This window comes from Denticeps clupeoides, chromosome 8 (assembly GCF_900700375.1).
Source record: "Denticeps clupeoides chromosome 8, fDenClu1.1, whole genome shotgun sequence".
NCBI classification, from domain to species: domain Eukaryota; kingdom Metazoa; phylum Chordata; class Actinopteri; order Clupeiformes; family Denticipitidae; genus Denticeps; species Denticeps clupeoides.
In genome coordinates this window covers 16,697,616-16,725,462 of record NC_041714.1, presented here as the reverse complement: position 1 = coordinate 16,725,462, position 27,847 = coordinate 16,697,616, and the positions used below count along the sequence as shown (strand labels likewise).

The 27,847-nt window shown below is 41.7% G+C and overlaps 1 protein-coding gene across 4 annotated transcripts in view; it reads left to right on the top strand.

Moving 5' to 3' along the window:
* Window positions 1-27,847, top strand: part of nrg3a (neuregulin 3a) — a 232,488-nt gene that overhangs the window by 115,773 nt on the left and 88,868 nt on the right. For all 4 annotated transcript variants that reach the window (XM_028989422.1, XM_028989424.1, XM_028989421.1 and 1 more), the window contains exon 2: window positions 20,062-20,191. In XM_028989422.1, the coding sequence (XP_028845255.1) occupies window positions 20,062-20,191 (130 nt within the window). The remainder of the gene's footprint in view (window positions 1-20,061; window positions 20,192-27,847) is intronic.

Here is a 27,847-nt window from a genome sequence, read left to right as displayed (position 1 = left end):
TTCAACAGGTAAACAATACACTGGGCGGAAAAGAAACTCCCTGCATATGAGTACAAAATTCTCTACCTAAAAAAGGTAATGAAAAAAACTCCAAGATCTGGCGCTCTCAGATTCAAATGCCTCTCTGTCTCTATAAAGATATGTGGTGTACAATGAGGGTGCCATGCAGATGAAGAGTCAATCTTCAGCTTCACCGCAGGTCCGACCCAGATCCGCCGCAGTTGGCCCTCAGCGGCATTAAAGTACATCTCTGTCGCAGCCAGCGCTCACGCACTTCAGAGGACTCACTGCCTAGTGCACTGGTGGCGGCACCGTCGCTGAATAAAATGCCCTCTAGAGTTGCAGAAAAGTACATGTTAAGAGTTTAGAAGATGGTAGAAGAACTAAATTAAATTTGAACTCAATGTACCCAGTGGGTACCCATGTTATTACCCAGCCTATATACCACCTCTTCATGACTAGGAGTTACAAATGGTGCCCTGTATACAATAACGTGTGTTTATCTTATAGAAATTGCCATGTGCGTTTAATCTATGGAAGAAGAACCCCCTCCAGTAGATACAATTTGATACTACAATTTTGATACTCTCCAATGGATAAAATGGGATAAAATGGTACATAGGGTTAAAACATTTTGTCAGAGATATGCACATTAGCCCAAAAAAGTCTCAAAGTTATTTTATAGCAGAGTTTACACTTGCCAATTAACATAAATTAAATCTGTCTCAATAAACTAATCCTAAATTTTGATAAATATTTTTAATGCATGATGGCGCATCATATTGTTGCATCATATTTCTTTCTTTTTTAATAAATGATTTTTTTTTTTACAAAACGATGCCTTGTTTTGTGTCCTTGGTAAGTGTTTTGTTGCAGATATATGTTTTTTGAGCACAGAAAGCTCAAAATAATAAAAAAGGTCTTTGTGCCATTTAACAGCATGTGGTAGCATCATCTTAGAAACCCGTTGAAAAGCAAGGTCTCTGTACTTTATCTGCCTTAACAGCAGCACTCTGATTCATTACTTACAGTGCTTGAATGCTGAGGCTCTTGGCTTGTAGTTTTAACTTTGAAACCACAGAAAGGGGGCAGAAGCATTTTTTGAGGAGGAGAACAGATTGCCCAAACAGATGTGTTTTTCCTTCCACCTTTTTTTTATTCAGTGCAGGCACTCCTATGGTCAGGCCCCCCACTGTAAGCCCTCAATAATGCATGCTACACCTCCCCCCACACACACACACACACACACACACACACACTATATTCATTTCAAGGACAGTTGCATGTTATTATATAAGCATAATGGCGGTGTGCATCTTTAATGCATGGAAGCGTGACTCAGATCATATAAGAATAAAGTGGGGTGGTAATCATTCTCTGGCCCGGTAGGTGAAGGCCTGATTCAGAGGAGTTTCCCCAAGTTGCCCTAACCAATATTTTGTCAGAGATGAGCCATGCAGTTACATGAAGCATGTCACTTTCTGTAGGGTTCAATAAAATGTTGGAACCAGTGTTTCATTTGGGAATTGTTGAATCAGATGGTCGAGCCCGTGATTTTTTTTTAAAGCTTAAAGCCTTTACCCTGGTATCACGAACAGAGCCTGAAATGACCATTTTAATTCTATGGTGGTGTTCCTCTGTTTGTTTTGTCGGGGTGATTCAGAAGAGAGATTGAACCGTGAAGGATCCATGGAATGACAAGCCGGACTTGACAAACTCTGCTTGGTTTCATCTGCAGCTGAAAGCTTACATGCAAACATCCAAAATGAATGCAGCGTATGGACAAGCACAAACAAGCCTTTAGAGCTTTAGTTTGAAATTGCTTAGACTGAACACTCGGAAAACAATATAAAGCCTCAAGCCATCCAGCCCTTTTGTCAACGTCATTAGCAGGGAGCATGGACTGAAAAATGACAGTGTGTGTGCTGGCTTCACTATTGCTGTAATTCTTGGTGTCTTATTTTTGAAAGCAGGCTTACCTTCATGAGACAACTGCTTGTGCAATGTCTCACAGGGCAACTTCTGCATTATTCAGCACCTGAAATGAGGCGCTTTGACTTGTCTTCACTTCACCATTGTGGGGGGCGGAAGTGGGGTGACGATGCTCGTACAATCCCTGCAGAGAAGTAAAAAAAAAAAAGTAATGTCAGCACTGCCTGATTCTGAAGGGTCACTTCTGTTTGTATGGCAGAGTGTGACGTCCCGTGGCAGACTATGGGTGTTTTCTGGTGTGTGTGTGTGTGTGTGTGTGTGTGTGTGTCTCTCTCTCTCTCTCTTTCTGTCTCTGTAATGTTGCACGGTGGCTCCTCATCAGCGTGAGAGAAGAATGTTGTTGGTGAAATGAAGGATTATGACCAGAAGACAAGACTTAGACTGCCCAGACCTGTTTTGTGTGTGTTTTGTTGTTTAAATGCCCTTGTTGTAATAAAGTATTAGCCTTAAGTGTTGTTGCGTCGTTTTGGAGTTTATACTCCTATGTCCCATTTGTTATGTCCCTGACCCTAGACCGGGGACGTAACACAGAGTGACTGTGAGTGTGTTTAATTATGTATGTGTGCGATTGGCATTAACACACAAACCGAACTGAACTGATTCAGTGTGTGTTTATTACTCCCATGATGGTGATATATGGACTAATGAGTTTTCATTTAGGGCCATGATCATTACCGTACTAGATAAGAATCATTGCCTCGTTTCACATTCATGACCCTGTGTCTATAAACCATCTCCGTCCCCATGTTTGTCGCTTGCAAACAGATGAAAGGTGATTACATAAAAAATTACAGTTAAAGATTGTGGTTAAGCTTCAGAAGTTCCTGGGTCATGTGATCTGAGCAGTTCTTGGTGTACGTTCCTCAGTGGCTAAGTTCCTCTATGGGAACATGCGGGTTAAATGATTCATTGGGCCGTTTTCATCCTGCACCAGGTTAAATTGATGCTGTGTGGTTTCTGACTCAAAATGGCTGCCATCACGTCCTCCAGTGCTGACAAGGATGCTCCCATGTTGAGATAAAATGCTTTGTAAATGGAACAGACGGCTGTCTGTAGTTGAGCTGAATATAGTTAGAATTTGTAACACTAGCAGAAAACGGTGCTTACAGGGTAATTACATGGCCGGCTACAAAATTTGTTTTATTTCATTCAGTTATTGAATTATGTTTCACGTCTACACTGCGTCCTTCTGCGGAAATGCAAAACAAATTCAATAACTAATGGAGAAAAATGTGCTTTTAAAAAAGTAATGGAGAGTGGGCCTATTGAAAAGTATTTCAACAAATTGAGGAATTGTGTTATGAGCAGCTTATAATGAGACAGTTGATGTTGATAACAGTGTTTTTTTATTTTTTTATTTAACAGCAAGATGGTATTAAGGCAGGAGCTGTATGGAACGGGGGAGTAATCGGTTAGAAGGCAGAGATCTGAGAGGCAACTGAGAGGCCACAGGAGGAAGAAAGAGAGGCAGCACTGGCCATGTGGCTTCTGTGTGGATAATTGGACCAGCGACACTGGACTGGACTGGATTAACCAGGTTGGAATGGGAAATCAGGCCGGATAAGTCTGAGATGGCCTTGCCATGTTTACGTTTTGGCTTTAGGCTGAGGATAGGCTTTGGCACTGGACTTGAGCCATTGGGTCCGTCACCAGACACCAAATCAGATCCTGTAATTATCCATAAAAAAGATGTGAATGTGGACTTAAGGTGAAATTAAACCAAATTTTGTTGATCTAAATGTCAAGACGAAACCACTTTCAGACATGTTTTGAGGAACAAAAATGCATTTTAATACTTATGCTATTGGATGGACATTGGATTTGGAAGCTTTTGGATCTTGCACAAGTTAAAGTATTAAATATTTACACATCAGTGTAAAATAGATCTGGGTTACTTTTCACGTAAAACTTCTCCTCCACCTTAATCTGAGAATCTCAAGCACTCATTCTCATTTCATTCTGATTTGACCGAGGTGACCTAGGTGATCAAGGTATAACCAAATAGCCCTTCGGGTTCCCATTCCTAATTAAGATCCCTGTTGATGTGTTTATTTGGAAAGACTGCATCGCTGTCCATCTTTGCAAGTACCAATTACATTTCGCTTGGTGTGTCATCTGACAGCCTTTGTTAGCTGCTAATAGCTGTGCTTTTCCCCAGGCCTGGTCTGTTCATCCTGTGCTTTAACAAGAGTAACTTTAAAAAATGTAACAAAAACACCACTTATTGTGGATCATTACTGACTTTCTACGCAAATGACGCGGAAATAAATCAGGATGGAGTGTGTTTTTGACGCTAGAGTGATCCAGCGTCAAAAAGCTGCAATTAAAAGCATTTAGCCGATGAAAGATTTGTCCATAATTTTAAAAGAGACCTAGCTCTGCAGGTTTTTGGTGAAATTTTGCATGGATTTGGACAGACGGATGCACTGCATCCATAACGGGTGTTAATCCCACCATGGGGCCATCCTACAGTCTTAGTCGGCTTACGGGAGGTGGTGAGTCAAGCCACTGCGCTCGTGGAACGGCTTGTAATGAACTCATCCCTCACCAGCCAGGCAAATTAATCACAGCATTATGCCCAGATTTACCTCATTAAGTTTTATCTCCTTAAAAAATAGTAATCGTGTTGAGCAGGCAGCTCAGTCAAGCCCTCGCCAGTCGGCTGAGCTTTTTTATTTTTCTTCGATGCCTGCAACATTCGTTCTGTATTCTGACGTTTCTTTGGAACAGTATCACATTGGCAGCAATTTCAGTCAGGGAGAGGCACACCAGTTTTGCATAATAATGATAGTAATAAAAAAAAAAAAAAAAAGTGTTCAACGAAGGGCTGATCATTCATATGGTTCTTCTCATTTTTGTGTTGTTTGAGAACTGTTTCCATGCTAGTGATTGGTCTGACATCAAGTAGAGCCAATCGCCAAAGCTGTACACCCACCCACATATTTCTGCCTATTTCTTTCATGGGCTTCTTAGCCGGCTCTGAGTCCCTTGCAGGCGGACCACCCGCAGCATAGGTAAATATTTAATTGGCAGTTCATTTTAGTCCCACATACTCAGGGATTAATGAGACTGGGCATACACAGGCGTGAAAAAGCGGGCTGCCGATCTGTTGGGGCTCATTGACGGTGGCGTAAATGTGAATGTTGGAGTGGGCTCTTTGTGATTAGGATTGCATCTGTGTGTGTTTATAAGGGTCTAATGTGCAGAGATTAGTACATGCTCGAGTAGAACACGAGTCAGCGCCATCTCAGCAGAAGCACTATCTCACCATCGATTTATTATGTGATAAGGGGGCAGATTGGGGTTAAGCCAATTGGCCAAGCTTGACTGGTGATGTTCTCCACAAAGACATTGGCAATGTTTGAGGAATTGAAGTGGTCTGATTGAAGTAGGAGTTGCCGACCTCAATAGGCTAGACAGTTTGTGTTTTTTTTTTTTACCTGTAGGAGTGCAGTCATTCCACAGGGCTTGTGTGGTGACTGCATTTTAAACGTTACCTGTGACACAACAGCTTAACATAATTTCTTGTTCCCAATTAATTTCAAAACGTGTGAAGATGGGACTTTAATGCGTCTGACGCAAAAACGATGCACATCAAACCAAATGCATGCTATGAAAATGCATGCAGACTGTCTAATGAGATGTAAAAAATCATCCATGCTTGGTCAATGCAAGATCCACGTGCGTAAGGCCGCAGGCTGCAGAGTGTAGGATACTACATCTTAGTAATGTAACAAATCAACAAACAAACTTGTGAGAGGATCCTTATAACTTATTCAAACACTGAATTAATGCAAAAGCAAATGCAGCGTGTGGCTGAATGACTGTAGGCATGTGTGTTTTATTACTCAGCTTTTTAGATTTTTTATTTCAACACTGCATTTCCTAATTTGAAGTAAAAGAAAAAAAAAAAGTCTACTATTCAAAGTACGGGATCCTCAGAGCAATGTACATGTCTACTTCAGTTAATAACCAGTTTGTGTCATGGCAAGCTTTCCTTTAAATAATATGCACATGCATGTCAGTGTCTCTGCAGAGGTATGAGTCTGAGCCAGAGGTGTTTTGCATAAGTCTTGGTTTGCAGAAAGGAGGACTTGAAATCCAAACATGGATTGTAGTGGAGTACACCACATTACAACATCCAGCGCTTCTTGCCCGTGGCATCAGGCTACGGATGAGTTAAGACTGCCAAAACAGCCAGGTCAAAGCATGCAGAGGGGTAATCCTAGGTTTCCATAGCGATTGGACATGGGATGGGAAAGGGCTGCTTTTCTGCCTTGTTGCAAATTGTAAATCTCCCCCAAAAAGGATGCAAGAGTCACGGACGCTACACTTCGGGCTCGTTGGGGGGGACGTGTTGTATATTACAGCGTCTGTCCGGAGATGATAATGTCTCAAAGAGATAAGAGGCTCCAGACTACATTAAGGAAGAGTTGGAAGTAGAAGAGCAACTCTCCGATAACTCAGTGCCCTTTAACCGCCTGCTCGGGTTTCTCACGTGCTTTGGTCATGATGACATTTAAGAGGCAGAAAGGCTGCCAAAGCCTCTTCAGCATTTTCTCACCTAGTAAATCTGGCGAATAAACAGGGGATTTTAATGGCTCCCACCCCCCTTCAAATCAATGAGGGGGTGATATGTAGTCCATGGGCCTTTCATTCTTGAACACCACACACGTTCACAAGCAGCTCCATCTAGTGGTGATTCCTGAATGGGAACGATCTTTTGGGATTGTCTGGTCATGTTATTTAATCCTATCCAAAAAGCATATTTTTCTATTAATTTACAGGCAGCGCATTTGTGTAGTTACGTTGAAGTTAAAGGCAAGCAGACTTTGAGTAAATGTTGATTAAGGCATGTGAGAGTGAAGTGTTGCCACCTCTCTCTTTGCAAGACATGTCCCCACGGCAGACCCGCTCAATCGGACTGGAGCAGCCCTGCTGTGACATCCCTCCTCTCATCAATCTCCATCGCGTTCTGACCTCAATCTGTCACGCCTGATAACGCTCTCCACCGCCTCGCCTAGGAGGGCGGGAGAGGGTGTGTGCGTTGCCGTGGAGGTGGTGCGAACGATGATTCTGAGATTAATTAGCAGTGGCAGGAATCGATTATTTGGGGAGAGCTAAATCTGTATCTCACTTGTAAGAATCAGTGTCCCCAGTAGAAGAACACATTCAGGACTCCAATTAGCAGAACCCTGTATAGAACCTTTAAGGATCGGCTTCCTTTTTTCTTTATTGTGCAGGCAGCTTTCATCTTTATACTTCACTGTCATACAAACATCCGAGCAAAAGGTTATTTTATTATTATTTTTGGAATTTATGACACTATCAAAGATTATTACATCAGCTGATCAAATGAAGTTGTGTAAAATATTCATATCGCACTAAGTATGACTATGCAAATTTAAAGTCTTCTGGAAGTAAACACTGCTTTCCACATGTACCTTTGAGAGGAACTACCCAACTCACAATTTTATGTGTGTGATTCTTCCAGAGAACTACAATGTGAAATGCAAAAAGTTATTACGTAATGAACCATCATGTGTTATTGCCAAAGAAAAAGATAATAGACAATTATGGATGCATGCTGGAAACTATGAGAATCTGAAAACCAGGCCTACTACAGACATGCATCGTTAAAGTAATAGCACTGCCGGCAAGTGATGATGTTTTTCAGGACCATTGGCCATAACTCTATATCCCCTCCACAACGCAATACGGTGAAACATTGTGAGGAGTAATGGAGAATAATGGAATGGGTCGATAATTATATTACAAAGGGTCAGAATAATTTTGCGATGATTGTAAAACATATTGGTCATGCAGCAGTGAGTCTATTGGCCAAGGGTTCACTGAATGCGAAAGATGGCTCGGCAGTTCAACGTTTAGTTTGTTTTGTGCAAGTTTCTCTCCCTTTTTGACTGATGTTTATCCCAGAGGTCTCAACAGAAACTTTACGTCACGTGTTCTGCAGGCTTCGCTCTGACTCACTCTGTCCACGCCGCTACGAACCTCTTCCTGCGAGTGCAAAGAGCCTCGTCCTTCAGACGCCAGAGCTCGGTGTGAGCCAGAGGGCAGCGGGACTCTGAGTTCGATCCGCGGGTAACGGGGATCAGGCCACGGCATGTAAAGAAAGGCGCGTTTCACTTCAAAGCACGGCCGGCACCCCTGAGCACGCGATCCTGCCTGACTACGAGATTTTCTCTCGCTAGCACCCCGGATCCTGACAATAACATTAGCTAATCTGAGATATTTCAGGGGGGTGTGGGGTGGGGGGCGTCTCCGATGTTCGGCTTTGATCCTTTTAGTGTGTTCAGTGCTGTTGTATTCATGGGGTGGTGTGTTCTCCTTGCTGACGAGACATGCTGTGAGTGATAGAGACGTGCATGATGGGAGAGTGTGTGGTTTGATCCCTTGGGATGCGGCAGTGTTTTAAAATACAGCTTTGCTGGGAGTGGTGGGGGATGTTGGGAGGTGGTGGGGGGGGTATGCTGGGGCACACTTAAGCTGCCATCTGTGTGAAGTGATACTATGATGCGCAGCTTTACGCGCACACACGCTCATGCATGCACAGATGCATTCACACACACTTACTCTCACAGATGCATGCGCTTCTGTGTGTGTGTGTGTGAGTTTGTGTTTAGGTTTCTTGCATTCAATCTTGAATACAATCAAAACTAATGGATACACACAGAAACAAAAGAAAAACAACCCAAAAAATCATGCCCATGTAGTTGTGGCATAAGCGTGCAGTTGAAAGTACTTAAATATGCTTTGCAATGTTAAGTTTTTTTGTACAGTATAGCAGATTCTCTGCATATTATGTGTGTGTGGGGTGGGGGGGGTGCATGTGGCTGTGTGTGTGTCTGTCCTGTTAACATTTACAGCCCATGTCGTGCTGCATATTGCTCTCCCGTCGGAGATAAGGCACTTATTAACAAATGTTTTGTGACATGAAGGCTGGATTCCAGCCTATCACTTCAGACGTGCTGTGTGGGCAGCAGCTTCTGTTTGTCTCTCACTCTCTGTCTACTTCTGTGTATGTCTGTGTAAGTTTGTAAGTGATACATGTTTTGTTATCTTAAATCCATATAATATTACATCCATATAATAATACTTCATTGTGCAGGGTCTTGTTACATTAGTGAGTAAAGCTGTTGTTCCATTTATTATATCATGTTATTATGCCATGTTCACATGTAGGCTTACGGTATGCAATATATTGGCATTGTATTCATATTTAATATATGTTAAGTGAAATTAACATTTTATATTAGATTTGTGAGCACATCTGTACATCTGCTTTGAAACTTAATAAAACTGAAACATGCAAATTGTTTACTTTTAGTAATTGGGCTTCTGTATATACACATTTATGACATGTTTATGTAATGTTGTTCTAGTTGCTTGTGACCAATATTGGAATAAGAAGGTACACGTGCACATGAAGGTGCACATTTACCACTATGTGCCTGTGAATGCATGTGCACTCACACACGTTTGAGCTCATGTTCGAGACCCTGGGGGAAGGAGGCGATGTTTGAGACAAAATCTCTGAAGCCTGATGGGAAGGTTAGAAGGGTCCTCTGTTTACCGGAAGAGTGTTTCTGTGTGTGCGTATGGGAAAGAGGGAATTGATTGTAGCTCCATGCTCTCCGGCCACACATGAACGTAAACAGATCTCTCCAGATCTTACTGTATGTGTCTTGAAGGATAGTCATTTTTTTCATTAGCAGGCTGCATGTATACAGTTTCAGAATGCATTTTATCCACATAACTATTGGCGTGTTGGAATGTTTTTACTGTGCAGCCATTAATCTGATGCGGGTGGCAACGTGCTGCCATATCCGTGAGTTAGCAAAGCTAAATACACTAATGAGCTCTTTGTTTTTCTGCTTCCTACTGTCCTAGCTTGATTCCAAGTGTGCGGTCATGCCACTGTGTGTGGCGTGCATGTGCTTCCATATGCATGTATTTAGTGGGTGCGTGGAATCGTGTGCTTCCATATGTATGAATTTACCATATGTGTGGAAGATTTTATTATATCTTCTGCAGCTCATACAAACTTTGCATCTGTGTTTGTATGTGCATGTAGGTGTGCAAATGTCTTCATCTGTTTGAGAACATGTGCAGGCCTGTGTGTGTGCACGTGTATGTTCTCTGTTTGTTGTGGAGGCTGACATCCACCTACGTGTCTGTCAGAACTGTAGAACCTTATCCTATACAGCTAAGAATAGGAGCCAAAAATGTAATTATTTCTATTCTTTCCTGTCTTTTATTATCAGCTGTATAAATATTATGGTTTGGATTATTAGTCCTGTCAATCAAACTTAAATCAACATTAATTTAAACTCTAACGGTTTATTTATAAAACACACTGAATCTTGAATAAAAATGGGGACTCAGACTATACAATACTTCATATCTGTTAAAATTATGTAAAAAAAATTCACTCTGATGTACAGGGTGGCACTAGCACTAAATTGTTAAAACAGTGTATTGCAAACGTGAACATTTTAAGAACATTAGAGTTCAGGTAGCAAAAATATCCATATTTCCAGTTCAATTTTTCTGTCTGTGTGCATTGTGGACTTATTCGCTTTACTGGTGGATGCTTATTACAGTCCACAATATGTTCACCATTTACTCTGTGAATATAGTCTATGTGTTTTTATGTGAGCAGCCAAGAGGAGACAGAAATTCATTACCTTTCCCTTTGTTTACAGTACAAAAAAAATTAAAAATCATTTGCCTTCCTGCTTTTTTGTATTAATAATATTGTCTGGAATTGAATGGAAATGAATTGGGAGCTGGGCGAATGTAAATATGATAGAGGGCATCAGAAGAAATGCGCAGCCTGAGTTCAGTGAGACTCCTGTACACCGGCGGAAGGAGATAGTATCAGTCTCCATACGGCCACGTTCCAATCTCACTGACACCCACTTCCACTCCACATCCAGCCTGTGTCTTATCTCCTGAATGAAGACCCATTTGTGCCATCAGCAACGATAGATCTTACTCCTCTGTACATCCAAGTGTCTGATCACTTGCTGGATCCTCTCTTATTTTCACATCTTTTTCTTATCCCTCTTATTTCAGAATATGCTGGTTTCAGGTTAATTATCCTTGCTTGTGGCTTGACGTGTGTTTTTGTGAAATTAAAAAATCAGTATTTCTAAAAAAAGAAAGGTTTGCAAAATAGATATAAATATAAGAATGTGAGACTTGTTTTAACATAGCCTTGTGTTATGGTTGAGATTTCAGCATATCAGCTTTTGTCTTTCTGTTTGTCTTTCTGTTTTGTCTTTCTGTTCTGTAATTCTGTCTTTTTGTTATGGCATTCATTTGTAAAAATGAACTTTCTGTAGAGAATAATTGGATGAGAATGTTTTTAACAGCTTGCGATGCTTTGTAGGGTTCAGCACCGCTAGTGAAAACCCAAACACCGAAGGTGTAATTTTTGTAATTCATTTTATAAATCCAGTATTCAGAGTCATCACTGTAACTCTTTATCTGGTAAAAGGTATAACATGTACCAGGTTTTGTAGACAATGATGAGATGAAAGTCAGTGTCTTGCAGTTGCTACGTTGTATGTCCAATAATGTGTTTGAGGAGCAACGATGCTTAGCTGCTACTTAGCAGGCTATGACATTCATCAGCAAATCACAAAGTGATTGTATGAATCATTGATGTCGTTTTAGGTGCAATGACGTCCCAAGAGTAAGAATATCTGCAGTGCAAGATGTGGACCAGCATGGTTGTTCACAATTCATAACAGCTGATCATGACACATGCAGTGCACTGCAGCGCTCTCAGCCTCAGACTTGGACAAATAATATCAGACAAAGCCGAGGGGGCGGTGCCCCACAGCGAAGCGATGACTCGGTGAGAACTGGCGCCGTGTGCTGGTATTGATTTTGAGTGAAGTGACCCTGACTTGCGCTGTCCGCCCCAGCGCAGCAGCTCCAGACAGCTCAGCGTGATGGAGGGGTGCTGAAGGGTGGCCGGAGTTAGTCTGTTGTCCTGGAAGGCGCCAGGTTGATTTCTGTTTGATCGCGTGCTGCTACACTACCCCCCCACCCCCACCTACCCACTTAATTCCCCAAACAGACTTTTAATTACTTCATTAACCTTTCCGAGGCAGACCGCTGGAATTATTTAGAGGTAATTTTACTCGGGCTTCGCTCATGGAGAGATTAGAGGATAGAGTTGTGCAGAAAATAAATAACCTCAAACCCTCAGGGGATGGGAGGCTAAGAAAGGGTATGGTGTGTGTGTGTGTGTCTGTGTGTGCGTGCATGCGTGCAAAAGTGCATGCGCTGTGTTGAAAGTATTAAAAGTCTTGCCATGCGATTGTCTGCATGACTGTGTGCGTTTGTACTGTATGTATGTGAGTCAGCATAAACGATTCGGATCCCGTCAGCCCCAACACCTCCCCGAGTTCAGAAAGCTGCTGAACCCGAGCTTGATTTGATCCAGAAATATTATGCCGTGTCTGACACACAGCTTCAATGATAACAGCCAGGGAGGCTGGAGCTCGGACGGAAGATCTGCTGGTGGCTGGAAATCACCGCACCATTATCATCATCTAATGGCTATTGACTCTGCGTTATGACACCGTGGCTTTGAGATGATTGTTTGGCTAGCTGCTTGAACCTTGTGCAAAGAGACTCACACAAAATGCCTCTGGTTTTGGCTAGAGTGGGCAGAGCATGGTAAGCATGTCCACCTACTTTACTATGCACTGGGCATATCTGTATGTCATTATCTGCAGTCTATGCACTACATACAATTAGAAGATGTTAAATGTTAATCGATGTTTCTTTGAACGTTTGAATACTAAGTGTGCTGCTTATTGGGGACAATTTCGACATTCAACAGTTCAACATACCACTGCATGTAAAAATGAAAGTTAATCATGATGCACCATAAAGTTTTATGTTTGTAAGCTAGTGTAGCCAATGTTAACTGGTTATATATAGCAAGCATGCCGGTTCAATTTCAGGCAAGCTGTTTCTTTTGGAGGCCTCCAGGGACCAAGGCAGAGCTGCAATGTTTTGCAACCTCAGAACTTTTTTTTTTTCATCTGGTGTCCTGACCTGCCACAGAATGGCAAAGATTCCAGGCTCTTTAGTTAAATGAATGCAGCAAATGTTTCTGCGCTTATCTTATTACATTTGTCGCCTAATTTTGTCTCATGTATGAATTAACAGTGCTCCGCCATGCTTTCCCTTTTTAATAAAACACAGCTTTCTAATCACACTTTCTGATTCATAATTCTCCATAATAATGTCACCGAAAAGTGGTTTCTTTTGGCTGCTCCCTGTTCAATCTCAGCAGAGCGAGACGTAGAAGGATGGAGAGTTGCCAATCTTTATCAAAAACTGAACCAATGCAAAATAGAAATGAAGTGGGAGCCTTAATAAAATAGAATTTCTTCAGACACTTTCAGGCATTTCTCTGTTCATGAAATGTCACTTTTTAGGACTTAGACTCTCTGGACATTTCCAGTTGTTTTGCAAGTGTTTGTTACTTTGGCTTTCAGTTTTGTTTGGTGGGAGCATAATCTCATTGCCACACCAATCCAATGCTGCACTGAAAGACCTTTCTACTTGGACTTGAAAATGACCTGATTAAATTTAGGATTCCAAAAGGTCAATGACTTGACATTCTCAAAAACAAGATGCCAGGAATGCTTTCTTGGTACTTGGCACACATAGTAATTTTGACTCATGCATGCATTGCCTAGATATTTTGTTAGTGGAGCCAAAGGTCAAGATTCTCCCTTTTATTTTTAAGGAGATCTCAGACATGTTATTCATGCCAGAGTAGCCCTTTCCAGAATAATAATAATATGAAACCTAATCGTGATGTGACAGCATGGACGATCCACGTAGCTCTGCCACATGTCCCAAAAAGATTTCACCTTAGTGTAATGGTAAAAAAATAATGGATGCCCTTTGTCAGAACTGTACGTTTATTTGCAGGTGTGACACGCCCAGCCCCAGCAAACACACACTCTCACACTCACACACACACACACACACACACACACACAGACACACACACAGTCTTCACTGCCCGGAAAAGCCTCTCAAACTACACTTGAAAAAGTAATTACGTCTGAAGTTCCCAGCCACTTCAGTGACTTCAGTCACTATTCCATCATGCAGGTAAATTAATGTGGCACCCCGTCCTCACGTAACCCATTTTCAGCTCGGAGGAATGAGATTTCCTATGATTTTTCTTCCTTTCCCCACCTATCTTTAGTATTTTCTTTATAACACAAAAATATAGCTGTTGAGGCAGTGTCATGACGTTCCTCTTGAGTTTAATTAAGACACTCACACCCATGCCTAACACAAGATCCTCCCACATCCTTCTGGCCTTACTCAGAGACAGGAAAAAAAAAAACACAAAAAACTTTTAGCCAGAAATATTTTTCATTTTGGGACTGAAAAAGACCAGAAACTGGACTCAATCAGCAGTATTTCAGTGACCCAGTATTTTGTGTCTGCTTTACATGTAGTTTTTCAATGTGCTGCCCTCAAATGGCTCTGTAATTGGAGCTGAAGGGGGGGTGATAGACAAGAGATTTCTGTCTGTCTGGGCTTTTATAGAAAAATTAAATTACGCCTGTGCTCGCTCACCCTCTTTCTGTCTGAGTGCGTTTCCCCTGATATTAACATTTCGGCTGAATCCGGAGCCTGCTGAGCCCCTTACCTCTTTGGCTTTTCTGCATAGCATGGGTCGTTGACTTCACACGGCTTGGTAGATTTCTACTTTTCAATGTTATTTCTAAGCCAACACGTGTTTCTGCAAGCAAATTTTTAAGCAATACTAACCATAGGTCTATATGTTTACGAATGCACTGCAGAGTTCCAAGTTGTCAAATGCACAACTTTTACCGATATACAGTACAGGCCAAAAGTTTGGACACACATTCTCAATCAATGTGTTTTCTTTATTTTCATGACCATTTGCATTGGTAGATTCTCACTGAAGGCATCAAAACCATGAATGAACACGTGGAGTTATGTACACAATACATGGATATAAAATTATTTGAATCCATGCTGAATTTTTTTCTTTACCAAATTTATTGATTAAAATATAAACCATTTCTGGATGCTCTGTCAGTAGCATTTGAAACTCTACCTCTATGTTATCAGTAAAATGTGTATTTAAATGTGTCTGTGGTGTGTCAGCTTGCTGCAAGAGACAGATGCTTACATGATAACACTGCTGCTCATCGACCATGCTGAAGTCTGACATTTAAACATTTGAAGCCATACTATTGTACATAAAAGGTCGTTCGGTAGTCTATGCTATTTTCACCATGATGTCCCTTTAAGTTCTTTGTATAAAGAGTACTGGGAGGGTTTGCCGGTTGACCCTCAGCCTCATCCCTCATGCACTGTGGAGGCTCAACCCGTCTAATCCTGCGCTTGATGGTGTGAGCCAGGTGTGACTAAGCCGGCTGATAAAGAAGACTGAGGGGCATCTCCCGTCCCAGACCCTGGTAGGCATGTTTATAAGGACTGTGGCTAATGTGATTCCAGGAAGCGATAGACATGCCTGAGATGCGTTAGAAAAGGACTGTTTCTTTTTCTTCAAAATCCTGTCCTGTGGGAGGGGATGAGAGGAAGTAAGGACCGCGGTGAGAAATGTAGTACGGTCTCGGCCAAGAAGCAGATGTGCATTTCCTCGAGCTGACTCTGCAGTAAAAAATAAAAAATAATAAAACTCGCCAAAATACCGGACCTCCTGTGTTCCCCTTTCCTGCAGCTATCTACACATTGTACAGGATTGACTTATCCCTCAGCCGTAGTCTGACGTACTGTATCTGCTCTGGCTCATGCTGCATCTGCAATGCAGTGGCAGCATCTGACCGTCGCCTCAGCAGCTTTAACCCCACCCGCCCTGGCTCGTTTGCTTCCCCATGCCATTGACTGGTTTGAGTTGCATGAGTATCGATCTGGATATAAAGCGGGCCCAAGAATCGCATGCTGCCAAAAATAAAACACAATGCGCACCTTATATGCAATATCCAACAGTGATTCAGCAGATTCTTTTTCAATGGCCGGATATATAAAGTTGCATGGTGTGGTGACATGTCTTTATTAAACCATCGCCCAATACGAGAGCACCAACTGCTTCTGTTAGTCTCTTGCCTGACATAAAAGCACCTCAGTCTTACCTTTTACTTTTACCTCACGGTTGTCAGCCCGAGTGTCTGCGGGTGCACCAGGGTGCGTGCCGGTGAATGAATAGTGCGCTTAAGCGTGGCTTTGACATTTATTGTCTTCTAGTGGCCGACTTCCAGAGTGCCTATAGCCGATTGTTGCATTGAGTTGCCATTGTTTCTGGCTTGTTAAGATGATTCTCTGTCCACTTCATCATTCCTCCTGAAACCAAGTGCTACTACACACACTCACACACACACACATACACACTGGTTTGGGGATATGTGGCCCAAGCTATTGTCCATGTGCTTTGTTTACCACTGTCTGTTGCAGCATCAGGGCCGGGGCCAATACCGAGCCTTGGGGGATAATCAGCGGCCTGCCTTTTGTGACAGGAAATTGCCTGTGACCCCTTGGAGTCATTCTGAGAGATGGAATGGGAAAGGCGTGAATCCCGTACAAGCACGGAAACAAATAAAACGCCCAGAGCACGCTTCAGCCTTGCAGGGTCTCGACTCTGGAGAGTGGGTTGGCGAGAGGGACAGGTGAAAAGCAGAGGCCGGTACTGGGTGAGTGGGATTTGGTGGCAAGATTCTGTTTGCTCTGCTGTGTGTAGGCACGCTACGTCTTAGAGCGAGTTGTTAATTGAAACCTCAAAATCCAGGAGTCTGAACGATGCCAGGGACTGCATTTTATTGCTGATGGTGGCTCGGTTTCCTCGTTTTCTCCAGCACTAGTAACACTCAGCTACTCTCTATGTGAATGTGTGTGCGTGTGTGCTCTATTTCACTTAATTTGATATATCTGCCTAATTAGGCTCAGCGATTCACTGAATTAGCGAAGCTAATTGTTGAACTCCCTATATCAGGTAGCCTGAACAATGGATTCAATTGGAAAAGAAAAGAAAATAATCGATCTGTGAACTTATTGCAACTTTTACAGTACACGCTATGTTCAGTATAACTGGCTTTAGTAAGGTAATACTGGTAATAATGGTCATGTAATAATCATGTAATATGCTAATAATATTCATAATAAAAGCCACCTACTCAAGTCCAAAGTCTTCATTGATATTATGCACATTTATTACAATACAAAATGTTTTCCTTTGGCTATAAAATGTTTTCATCTAGGAGCTCCATTCATGGAGCTGCTGGTCATGTGACATTGCACATGGTATGGACAGAGCATACATTTGACTGGTTTCTTCATTTGGCTGAATTGGTTAGAACTAATATGATTTAACAGGGCATCTGATTACCACTAGGTGAGAGGTGAGAGAATTAGCATAAAATGATCAGATTATTGTGGATTCACCTGACAGGCATGTCCTTGGAAGGAAGGCATTTCAATTATTATTTTTTCTTACCCATCCATGAACCTTTTCTTTGCGGTGTTGTTCTGGCTCCTGTATCGCCAGCGCTCAATACAATGTGACCTTCACTTCCTGTCATCCCACTAGCCTCTCCGGGGGAATGTCACTTTTGAAGGATGCTATTAGCAGCCGGCCCTGGGGGAATCACAAGCCTTAGCATCCTCCAACCTGTCTGTGCAGAGCCAAAGCAAACCAAGATAGAGAGCAGAGATTTCTGCCATATCCATGCCCATGGCCACATCAGTCCTGCTGCCATACCGCACCACACCCACCAGCTCCAACATTAGCATACCCGCGATGCAACACAGCGATGGGTGTGTTCATGCTGTTCCCTGCCCGGCATAATAAAGAGTGCACGGTGATTTGAAAGGGTGGTTTGATTTTTAATTTGTTACAGAAATCGGCTTTCCAGGCACCCTGCTTATGCATTCAAGGGCGCAGCACTTAATTTGGATTGCATTGAGGCCGCAGCCCTGATAATGTGTACAAGTATGGAGATCTCATACAAATCATGCAGTCATGGGTCCACTTTAAGGCAAACATGGGTGCGCCTATGAGCATCAAGAATAATGAGACCCCACATTTATGAATAATAAGGCCGTAATTGTAATCAGTCAGATGAACGCTGCCTCATACGGGACACTGATGGGTTATTAGCCGTGGCCTGCTAAATAATGCAGGGTTCTCCTAAATGAAATGCTAAAACCAACACCACATCCTCTCACCTCGCTTCTCATGAAGACAGAGCCAAGGCTTCGATTTTTTGCTTTGATTTTTTATTTCAGAGGAATTTCAGAAAAATAAGGCTCAGTAGTCTTCAATGCACTGAAGTTTACCAGCATGAACTATATGATTTCCCAGATGCTAAAACATTATGTGAATGCTATGCTTCTGAATATATATATATTTTTTTTTTTAATCATTGAAGAGATGGTAACAATGAGTACAAACGTTTCTGGGAACATGACACTATCATTGGAATTTTATGAAGTCCATTCATATCAATATTGACCCTTGATTAAAAGGAATGGATAAGGAAAGCAAGCACTGCCTACCAGCGTGTGAGGAGATGTAAAAATCTCTGAACTGAACAAAAACAGCTCTTCGGTTTACAGCAATGTGTTTAAAGCGGAGTCCCAAGTTTGAGGACAAGCTTATCTGCAGGGTCCAAATCTGCTGCTTTGCTACATCTATGAATGTATTTTGAATGGATCCGGTCGTGCTGTTCTAAAATCGAGGAGAGGTCTCATGCTCTCGATGTTCACATGAAGGTTTTCATTTCCTACAAGTGGCAGGAAAATGAGAAATTAATTCCACGTAACGTTTCAGCAAAGATTGAAATGTGTCTGGATGCGTATGGCCAAAGATAGGAATGAGTTTCTTTCATTCATACAGTCGCTCTTCACAAATAGAGTTTCACTGTTTACAATTATTCTTTTTTATCTTGAGCAATGTGACACTAACGAAGAAACGTACCAGAATATTGATTGGGAGCCTCAGAAAGAGAGATATTATTATATGCTTTCTGGCCACTTTGGTTTAGAGCCTCGGGCTCGGCCTGATTAATCATAATGGAGTCGCGCTCGAAAACAGAGTATTAATCACATAAAGGGTTGGAGAGTGATTATCCCGGTCCCTCATTCATCTTGCTGTATGGTTTCTCCAGCCACGGATCAGGAGGAAAACCAAACACCCTTGGCACTGTATTAACTTTACATACAGTGTTTCACGGCGCACTCCCTGTCGCCGGTAATTAGATTTTGGTTGGAGGAGTAATGAGCTGACTTTTTCCCTCGGCCCTTCCTTCAGCTGCCTAACGTTGCTACCCCCACTTGATGTCTTCTGCCAGGATCGGAGGACTTTTAGGGGGTCGGCAACGATTGGGCATCACAGGCGGCTGTGTGAACTTGCAGAAAGGCCTTTGCAAGATCACACACATTATAACTAGCCTTTGAAAGAAAAAAAGGGAATGGGATCATGTCCCCTCAGATCCCTTTGAGTTACCTGTTGGTATCTTGTTTGACTGTGTGTTATTTCTTTAATCGGGATCATAGTTCAAATTTTCATGTGTTTATTTTTCTCTCCTCAATATTGATAAAAGAAGATCAATAAAATGGGTTAACACAAATAATGACAAGGTTACACACTGAGGTTACACAATAATGCTTCGTCATGGTCATGTGTGTTAGTGGTGGACATGACATTGCTGACTGAAGATATCTAGATTTTCATGGGTCAAGATATTACACTGTGGGGAAAAACACAGTAGAAGACTCAAAACTATAAAACTATGCAAAAGGTTATATTCTTTAGGTATGCAAAATTCAGACTTCTCCCAACCATGTTGAGTAAGACAATGGGTATGGTCTTAAAGAGTCCTGAAAGAGTTGGAAACGTGCTGCTTTTCATGATCTTCATGATCACCTCATGATGTTGACTTCACGATGTTTAGTTGTGAAGTTAAAATCACATTTCTAATTCTTTCTTCTTCTTTTTTCCACCCTCAGCATCACCCACTCTACCACCGCTGCGATCGGAGCACTTTAAGCAATGCCACGAGAAGGACCTGGCCTACTGCTTGAATGACGGGGAGTGCTTTGTCATCGAGACTCTGACCGGTCCTCACAAACACTGCAGGTAAGGTCTTTGTGTGGCTGTCACCAGCTGTCACCGGAGAGGTGCCGCTGTGCTCCTCATTTTTGTCCCATAGGGGAAGAAGAGTTGATAAGATTATGGTGTTTGAAGATCTGTTGGGAAAGCTAACTTAAGTGGAGATGATTCTCTCTCTTTCTGACTGAATGTCACATGCATAAAAGGGAGGGAATGTTCATTGTTTGGCTAAAGGTCACATTTTATTTGGACTGTTCATCAGATTGTTTGCATTGTACCCTCGGACTTGAATGACCTGTTCTTGAATTTCCTCACTACCGCTTCCCTCAGCGGCGCTTGGGACCTTGTTGTCCCTGAGCTAACATCTTGTTTAATACTATTAGAGTTATTTATTTTTTTTTTTTGATTGCTGAACCTTTTAGCCTGCACAATAAATTCCTGAATATCGTATTTAAGAATTGATCTTATATATTCAGAGAAACTAATGGTCTTCTTTGGGATATAGTCCATTGTTATGTTAAATATACTTTACAGGTCAAATGTGATAAATGTGTCATGTGCTGAGGCAGCTGTAGGTTGGACATGATGAGCTCCTAGTTCACACTGAAAGCACCATCAGTATTCGGTGATGCGCTGCCTCGTTGGAGCTACAGATCCACACAGGGCGATTTAGAAGCAAACACACCCAGCCTAGTACTATTCAACATTTAATGAAAAGCGTGCATTCGAGCTAGAATTTAAGGTATCTCAGTCTGCCCTTTACTGTCTTCACACCAAATTTGCCGGCAAGGGCACCAAAGGCATTGATATTAAAGATAACAGTTTGTGTGAGAGAGGGACTTGCAGTTGTCAGATTTTCTTAATGATTCATTTTAGTTTCTTTTTTTTTTTTTTTTTTTTTTTGCTGGGCACTGTGCATTTGAGGGACTCAATAGAGGCACAACAGCTTTTCTCCTTCTGCCTTCATGCAGCACCTGCATGTAAACCGTCTCTTTATTAAAATAAGTTGCTTTTTACTCATGCTGTATTCCTTTGTTCCTTGTTCATTGAACGTAAATTGTGTTTTGCAATGTGTCTAATAAAGTGGAGAAATCAAGTCATTCATATCTCCCCATATATCTCCCATTTTAGTTTGACATCGCTGTAACCTAACGTCAGGCTATTAACAATGAGGACACTTTGGCTTAGCACTTTTTAATGGCAACATTGTGTGGTAAATTCCCGATCTGTATATATTGTAAGAAATTAGAGATGAGAACAGCAGGAAGCAGGAAATATTAAACATGTCATCCATTTCCACTTAGGGTCATGGCTGCTGGAGAGGGTGTGCAAGCCCCCTCACACAAGCACACACACACTCAATTTTTTTTTACAAAGTCAATGATGTGTCAACAATGAGATTCGGAAAATTGTGTTTTGTTTGACGTCAGTGCATCATGGGGTGAACTTCATTTATGATTAATAGAGGAAAGGACATGCAAAACTAAAATAATGGGCAGTTAGGAATATAATAACAATATGTAATATAATGAAGGACGGGCAGTGGTGGCCCAGCGGGTAAGGAAGCGGAAAAGATGCTGATTTGAATCCTGAACCGCCAAGGTGCAACTGAGCAAATCACAAGTTGCTCACCCAAAGTGTTTCACATTCCCTATTAGCGACCAAGGCATACTTCAGCATACGTCGGTTGTGTTTTTTTTTTTTTTTAACTTCAAATATATATATATATATATATTAGCTGCATATTTGGCCCTGTCAATTATAAGTAATCGTAGCAGGGACACAACTCATCACGTCATGCTGATTCCATCTATGGCTCTGTTGACATTTACTAGTGCAGCGCCTCTGCTGAGATTTTCTTTCTTTCGTCCAAAACAGAGCAAGTTGGCACGCTCTGTAATGGACTACAAGGCTGTGAAATTGAACCACTTTTTTTTTTACCCATGAAATACACCCGGCTCTGAGAAGCACTGTGAGGAGATAAAGACATGGTGGGAGGGGCAGAAGATGAGCGAGACCCCGTTGTTGCTCTCAGTAATGCTTCAAAAGCAAACTTAGAGCTCTGCAGATTTGGAGTCGGAGGATAGAGCTGTTATGAAAAGATGGAGCAAATAACACCAGACGTGGCAACTATCAATACGTACGAGATCAAACTCTCAACTTATGGTGACTCTCAGGAAGAATCAGGCTTTATGCAGAAAGAATGCTCCGTTACTTTCTTTACGTTTGGCAGGTGCCTAGAAAGGCCCACACGTCAAGCTGCTCAGGTAGCGCTGAAATAAATAAGTGAAGTCATGTAGAGGTACTTAGCAGCAGTGCTTCCGGGAATTATGTCTTGTTCAGCCTTCATGGAACCATGAGCCTCACCTAATACTGGGTACAAAAGAAAAAAGAATGCCTCCTTTACTTGGGCCTTTGGGTTTATTTTTTCTCCACACTGAACACCACAGCTCTTTGAAAGCCTTTAGCCATGCGGTCATATAACCAAATCACTTGTGCACTGAGACTCAGAGCTGTATTTTTTTTTACCTGACATAGGGCACTACGCTTGCAAGCACAGTGAGCAACCTCAGTTGATCCCTAGTGGGGACCAGGCACCTTCAGGATTCAATTCAAAAGATAAAAAAGAACTTGGTTGAAGAAAAAGAAAAATATCTTCCATTTTTTAGTGCAAAAATTATTAGTAGGAAACGAAAGATTGACAAACTTTGTTAAAGTTTGTTTTTCTGTCTTTTTTTTAATCTTTTTTTTGTAAATCCTGAGGAGGATGTTAGCCTTGCACTGGCGAGCAAGGAAATAGTGTGGCCCTGAATTAAAGCAGTGATAAATCTGCATGTTGGTCTTGGTATTGGGTGTGGCTGAGAGGTGTCCATAATGTACTGCAGGTTTTTGAATTTACAAGCATCAGTGTTTAGGAGCACTGTTCGTTTTTTCTTAAAGCCATAGTTTCTCCCCCTACGCTGACAAAATGACAACATTACGGTCTGTTGGATTTATCAGGGCGAGTTCAGAACAAGACACTCCCCTGTTCAATTCTTTGACCTACAGCACCCTCTCATAAATATCATCCCTGGACTCAAACTAATGAGCTATTACCTTCTTTCTCATGGAATAAATAAGACTTTGGCATGTAGTTCCTTGGTGTTAAATAAGATATAGCACATGGGTCATGTTAGCTAATGTCACGTTTACTAGTTCACCCGTTAGAAGGCCTGAATTGAAGTACTTATAAACTTATATATCCTGCTCACAAGGCTAATTACGGGTGTAGAGAATCCGGGAAAAGAGAGGGTAAAGGGTGGAGATGGCTGTTGTGCTACACCTGGGCATTTAAATTGTCCAGAGGGAGGAAGATGGGAGTGTGAGAGCTGTCAATGATGCATACAGGCTCCTCTTATGTTTGAAAATACAACCATTAATACTTCATCTTCTCGGTATCAAGAATAATTACACATCAAAAAGATGACTAGCAGTCAATCTTTTCTAGTTTGCATTAATTTTAAACAAACAAAGTTTGGATGCACCTATTCAGTGTGGCCTAGTGGTTAAGAAAATTGCCCCATAATCAGAAGGTTGCCGGTTTGAATCCCGGTCCGCCAAGGTACCACAGAGTGTACCAATGAACAAAACACTGTCCCCACACACTGCTAACCGGGTGTCTGTCATGGCTGCCCACTGCTCACTAAGAGTGATGGGTTAAATGCAGAGGACACATTTCACTGTGTGCACCGTGTGCTGTGCTGCTGTGTATCACAATGACAATCACTTCACTTCACCAATAAGTATTGCATTATTTACATTATAGACCAGAACTGAAGACACATTATAAAATAACACATGGGAGGTTGTGCAATAAACAAATAGAACGGAACATTAGTAATAGTGAAGAAAGAAAAAAAAATTATAAATGACAGTTATCGTAATGTGACTAATTACATAAGTGACATTTTGTTGTGCCAACAGCTAGGCAACATTCAGTCTCAAGTGTTATGCTACTGTTTACTGTTTCAGCAAGTGTTTATGCTGAACACTTCCTTATTATTCACTCACCTTAATGAGTATCTCATGAGGCGGCTTTGGACAACAATAGTGAAGAAGGCAGCCATGAAAGTAAAAAGAAACGACTCATCAGAAATCTCATTAGATTCATCAAACATACTTTGCATATATCTGTAATTTTGTTCTTACATTGGCCTCCATCTTAGCCTTCATAACTGTCACAGAGTAGGTCCAAACTTTTGACTGGTCATGTATTTTCATAAATCCTGAAGACATGTTGTGACAGTAGCAAACATATATAGTGTCCTACATAGCACCATGAGAACACACCCCTCAGAACACTCTGGTTGCTACCGACATGTTGGTTTCAAATTTGGATTAAAAGTTCTCAAATGCCTTTACCTTTCTTATAAAGACAAAAGAAAATAGAGCGTCATCTGCTTTTGATTGTGACTCAGCATCGCTGTTATTTGTGATTTGTGTTGTTTTTCATGATAAAAGCTTCTCTCTCTCTCCATCGCCCAGGGATGAAAAATGTCCCGTTAGTAGGTGGTTTGCTGAAATAAAAGGCGTTTTAATTGTGTCAGCCAAGCCCAGCAGCAGCCGAGGACTGCCGTGTACAGCCCTCTGTCTAGTTAGCAGGGAGATGCTAGGCCCCAACCGCCTCTGTAGCAATGGCACGGCAATCCCATCTGTCATTCTGCGGCGGTGCTGGTTTGAAACGAGAGCTGAAATCTCGGCAAAGCCCTTGCCAATATTACTGATGCTGATAGGCTGTGTGGCCAGGGCCCTGTTTCCCTGGAGAGGAGCGCAGCAGCTTCTGATCTTGTTTTCACCGCATAACTGTATCGTTTTTGACAGCACAACAGATTGTTTCAGAAAAAGTGGGTGACCATTCTCGACTGAATCCCTCAACCGGTCGGCAGAACCAGACAACCTTTCCATGCATTTATTCCATCTACTTATCGAATTAATATAAAATAGTTATACAAGTTGGTTGAAGTTGCGATTCAATGACTATTCTAACGGTGACAATTAAAGATAGATCACAATTACTACAATGTATGATTGGATTTTTGGATCACGCAAACAGATAAAACATTTTTTTTAATAGATTTTTTGAATTGGTAGAATATTGGTTGAGTATGAAACGTAAAGGTGAAGTACATGTTCCTTTTCCTTTTTATTCAAATATGAATCTTTACACGTTTGTCACATATGGAACGTGAACACAATCAAAATCTGAAAATTATAAAAAATGATATTTGTGTGCGTGCGGTGCAGAAACCTATATATAGAACCATTGTAAATCGACCTAGTAGCATGCACAGGGGTCAAATTTCTGACATCTATTGACTCAGATAAGGGTCTTGACCACCACTAATCTAAATCAGATATGTATAAATGGACAGACGCAGCTACCATGTGACCATCACCACCAGTACAGGAGCAGATCGCTTGTGGATGTGTGGTGGGCCTGTGGCAGATCAATGTGTGGAACATTTAAATGGATGATGGCAAATGCTACATCTCTGTCATCCAATTTGTAACGCATTGATCTGATGCACCGAGGGTTGACACCTCCTGACATTTAGATTGCAATTTGTCCAGCCTGCAGGTCACTCTCCAAGACTGAAAAAAGGTCACCATGGATCATGGGTGGACAGAAGAGGCCACCTTGAAGGAGTCGGTAACATGGGCTGAGCCACAATAGAAGTAAAATGGATCTTATGGATGCACTTTAAGCCAATTAATGGACAGACTTTGACGATCAGGCTCAGGGGAACAAGTCCACGGCCTCTGGGGAAACTCCTGGACTCTTTTGTCTGGTCCGGGGAGCTTGAGGAGACGGCAGATGCAGTTTTTCGCTTGGCAACCTGCTTCTGTACAAGGCAGGCTGAATATGCCGATCTCTGTCAGGATGTTTAGGCATAATTCCAAACGTTTCTTTCTCCTGGATTTAGTCCAAGCATGTGTGGATTCTCAATTAATGAGGAGCACACATTAAGTTCTAAAGCTTACCAGCAAATTCTTGACATTTTTTAACAAAGTCCAATCAGACTACCATCTTTAAGTTAAACATGCTATTTTTTAAATCCGTTATAATATTTATTCATACTCCAGGATGTGTAGCACAGCAGTTATTGCTGTGAGTTGCTGGGATTTTGTCCACCTCACAAATGATTTCACCTGTCACGACTGGGTGCACCTGGAGATGCACCTGGCACCAATCTGCATGACAGCAGAGCCTGGTTATAAGGAACTTTGAAGCAGTCGGTCGAGACTGCGACATTTTTATGTGGACCATACGACTTATGTGTACAGTTCTTTTCACTTCTGGCAATAACCACACACGCCTGCGGGCTAGTTTGTGTTTTTTGTGCCGGTTTATTCATGTTTAATAATCATTGTTTCCAGAATGTCCCACCTCTGCACTTCATTCTCCCCGTCAGCTTGTGGACGTGACATCACACTGTGCTTTTCACCATTGGTTGTATTGAAACTAAAACTATGAATTAATACATGATAACAAAAAAAGATGAAATAACTGAAAACATGTTTTATATTCTAGTTTCTTCAAAATAGCCGCCCTTTGCTCTGATTACTGCTTTGAACACTCTTGGCATTCTCTCGATGAGCTTCAAGAGGTCATCACCTGAAATGGTTTTCCAACAGTCTTGAAGGAGTTCCCAGAGCTGTTTAGCACTTGTTGGGGTCCAGCTCACCCCAAACCATCTGGACTGGGTTCAGGTCCGGTGACTGTGGAGGCCAGGTCTCCACTTTTTGTTAAGTACATAACTCCACATGTGTTCATTCATAGATTTGATGTGAGAAACTACCAATGTAAATGGTCATGAAAATAAAGAAAACACATTGAATAAGAAGGTGTGTTTAAACTTTTGGCCTGTACTGTACACAGGAAGGATGATTCAACTCTTGCAAAATTAATTTTTTCCCATGAACAGTTTACAATTAAATGAAGCTATGGTGTCTCATTGTTTTTCTTGTGTCACACAGTATTATGCTAATTCTTCTATTGTGTTTCCAGAATCTTTCCGCAATTGGTGGTGCTATCATTAAAGGGTGTTAGAAAAAAAATTAATTACAGGTAAAGAACAAAATGATCTCATTCTCTCAGGTCTGAGCTGAAACAGAAGCAGCTGTCTTTGTTTCACTTGAGGCTCTATGTAAATTGATAGTTTTAAATCTCTTTATCATTCCAAATTGGTGAGAAGATCCAGTACACTGACAATCCTTCCACCTTTAAGAAGCAGACCTCCGTCCAGGTGGTGCTTTTCTCTAGTATGTTATATTGCCACATTTACACACTACGTGTAATTCTGATTAATCATTGCTACGTGTGGACAGAAGAGCATTGATCCTGCTTTTAAGCATCATTTTTGACACATCAATTTGAAAAGGCAGACGTGATGCAGTCAGCTCTGACTGGAGGTTTCAGTGGCCTTGACTGGATTGGAATGCTGCTATATATGGGATGTGAATGGTGGTTTGATGCCCCCCTATGTGTTCCTCATTTTGTTGCTGTTGTGTGTGTGTGTGTGTGTATATGTATGTATGCTTGTGTATATATTATAGCTGAAAATCCCTGCAATTCTGGGATTTTGTTTCTTATCCTGATACCATTGGCGTGTGAAAATTGATTGTGTATCAGTGGGAGCTCGT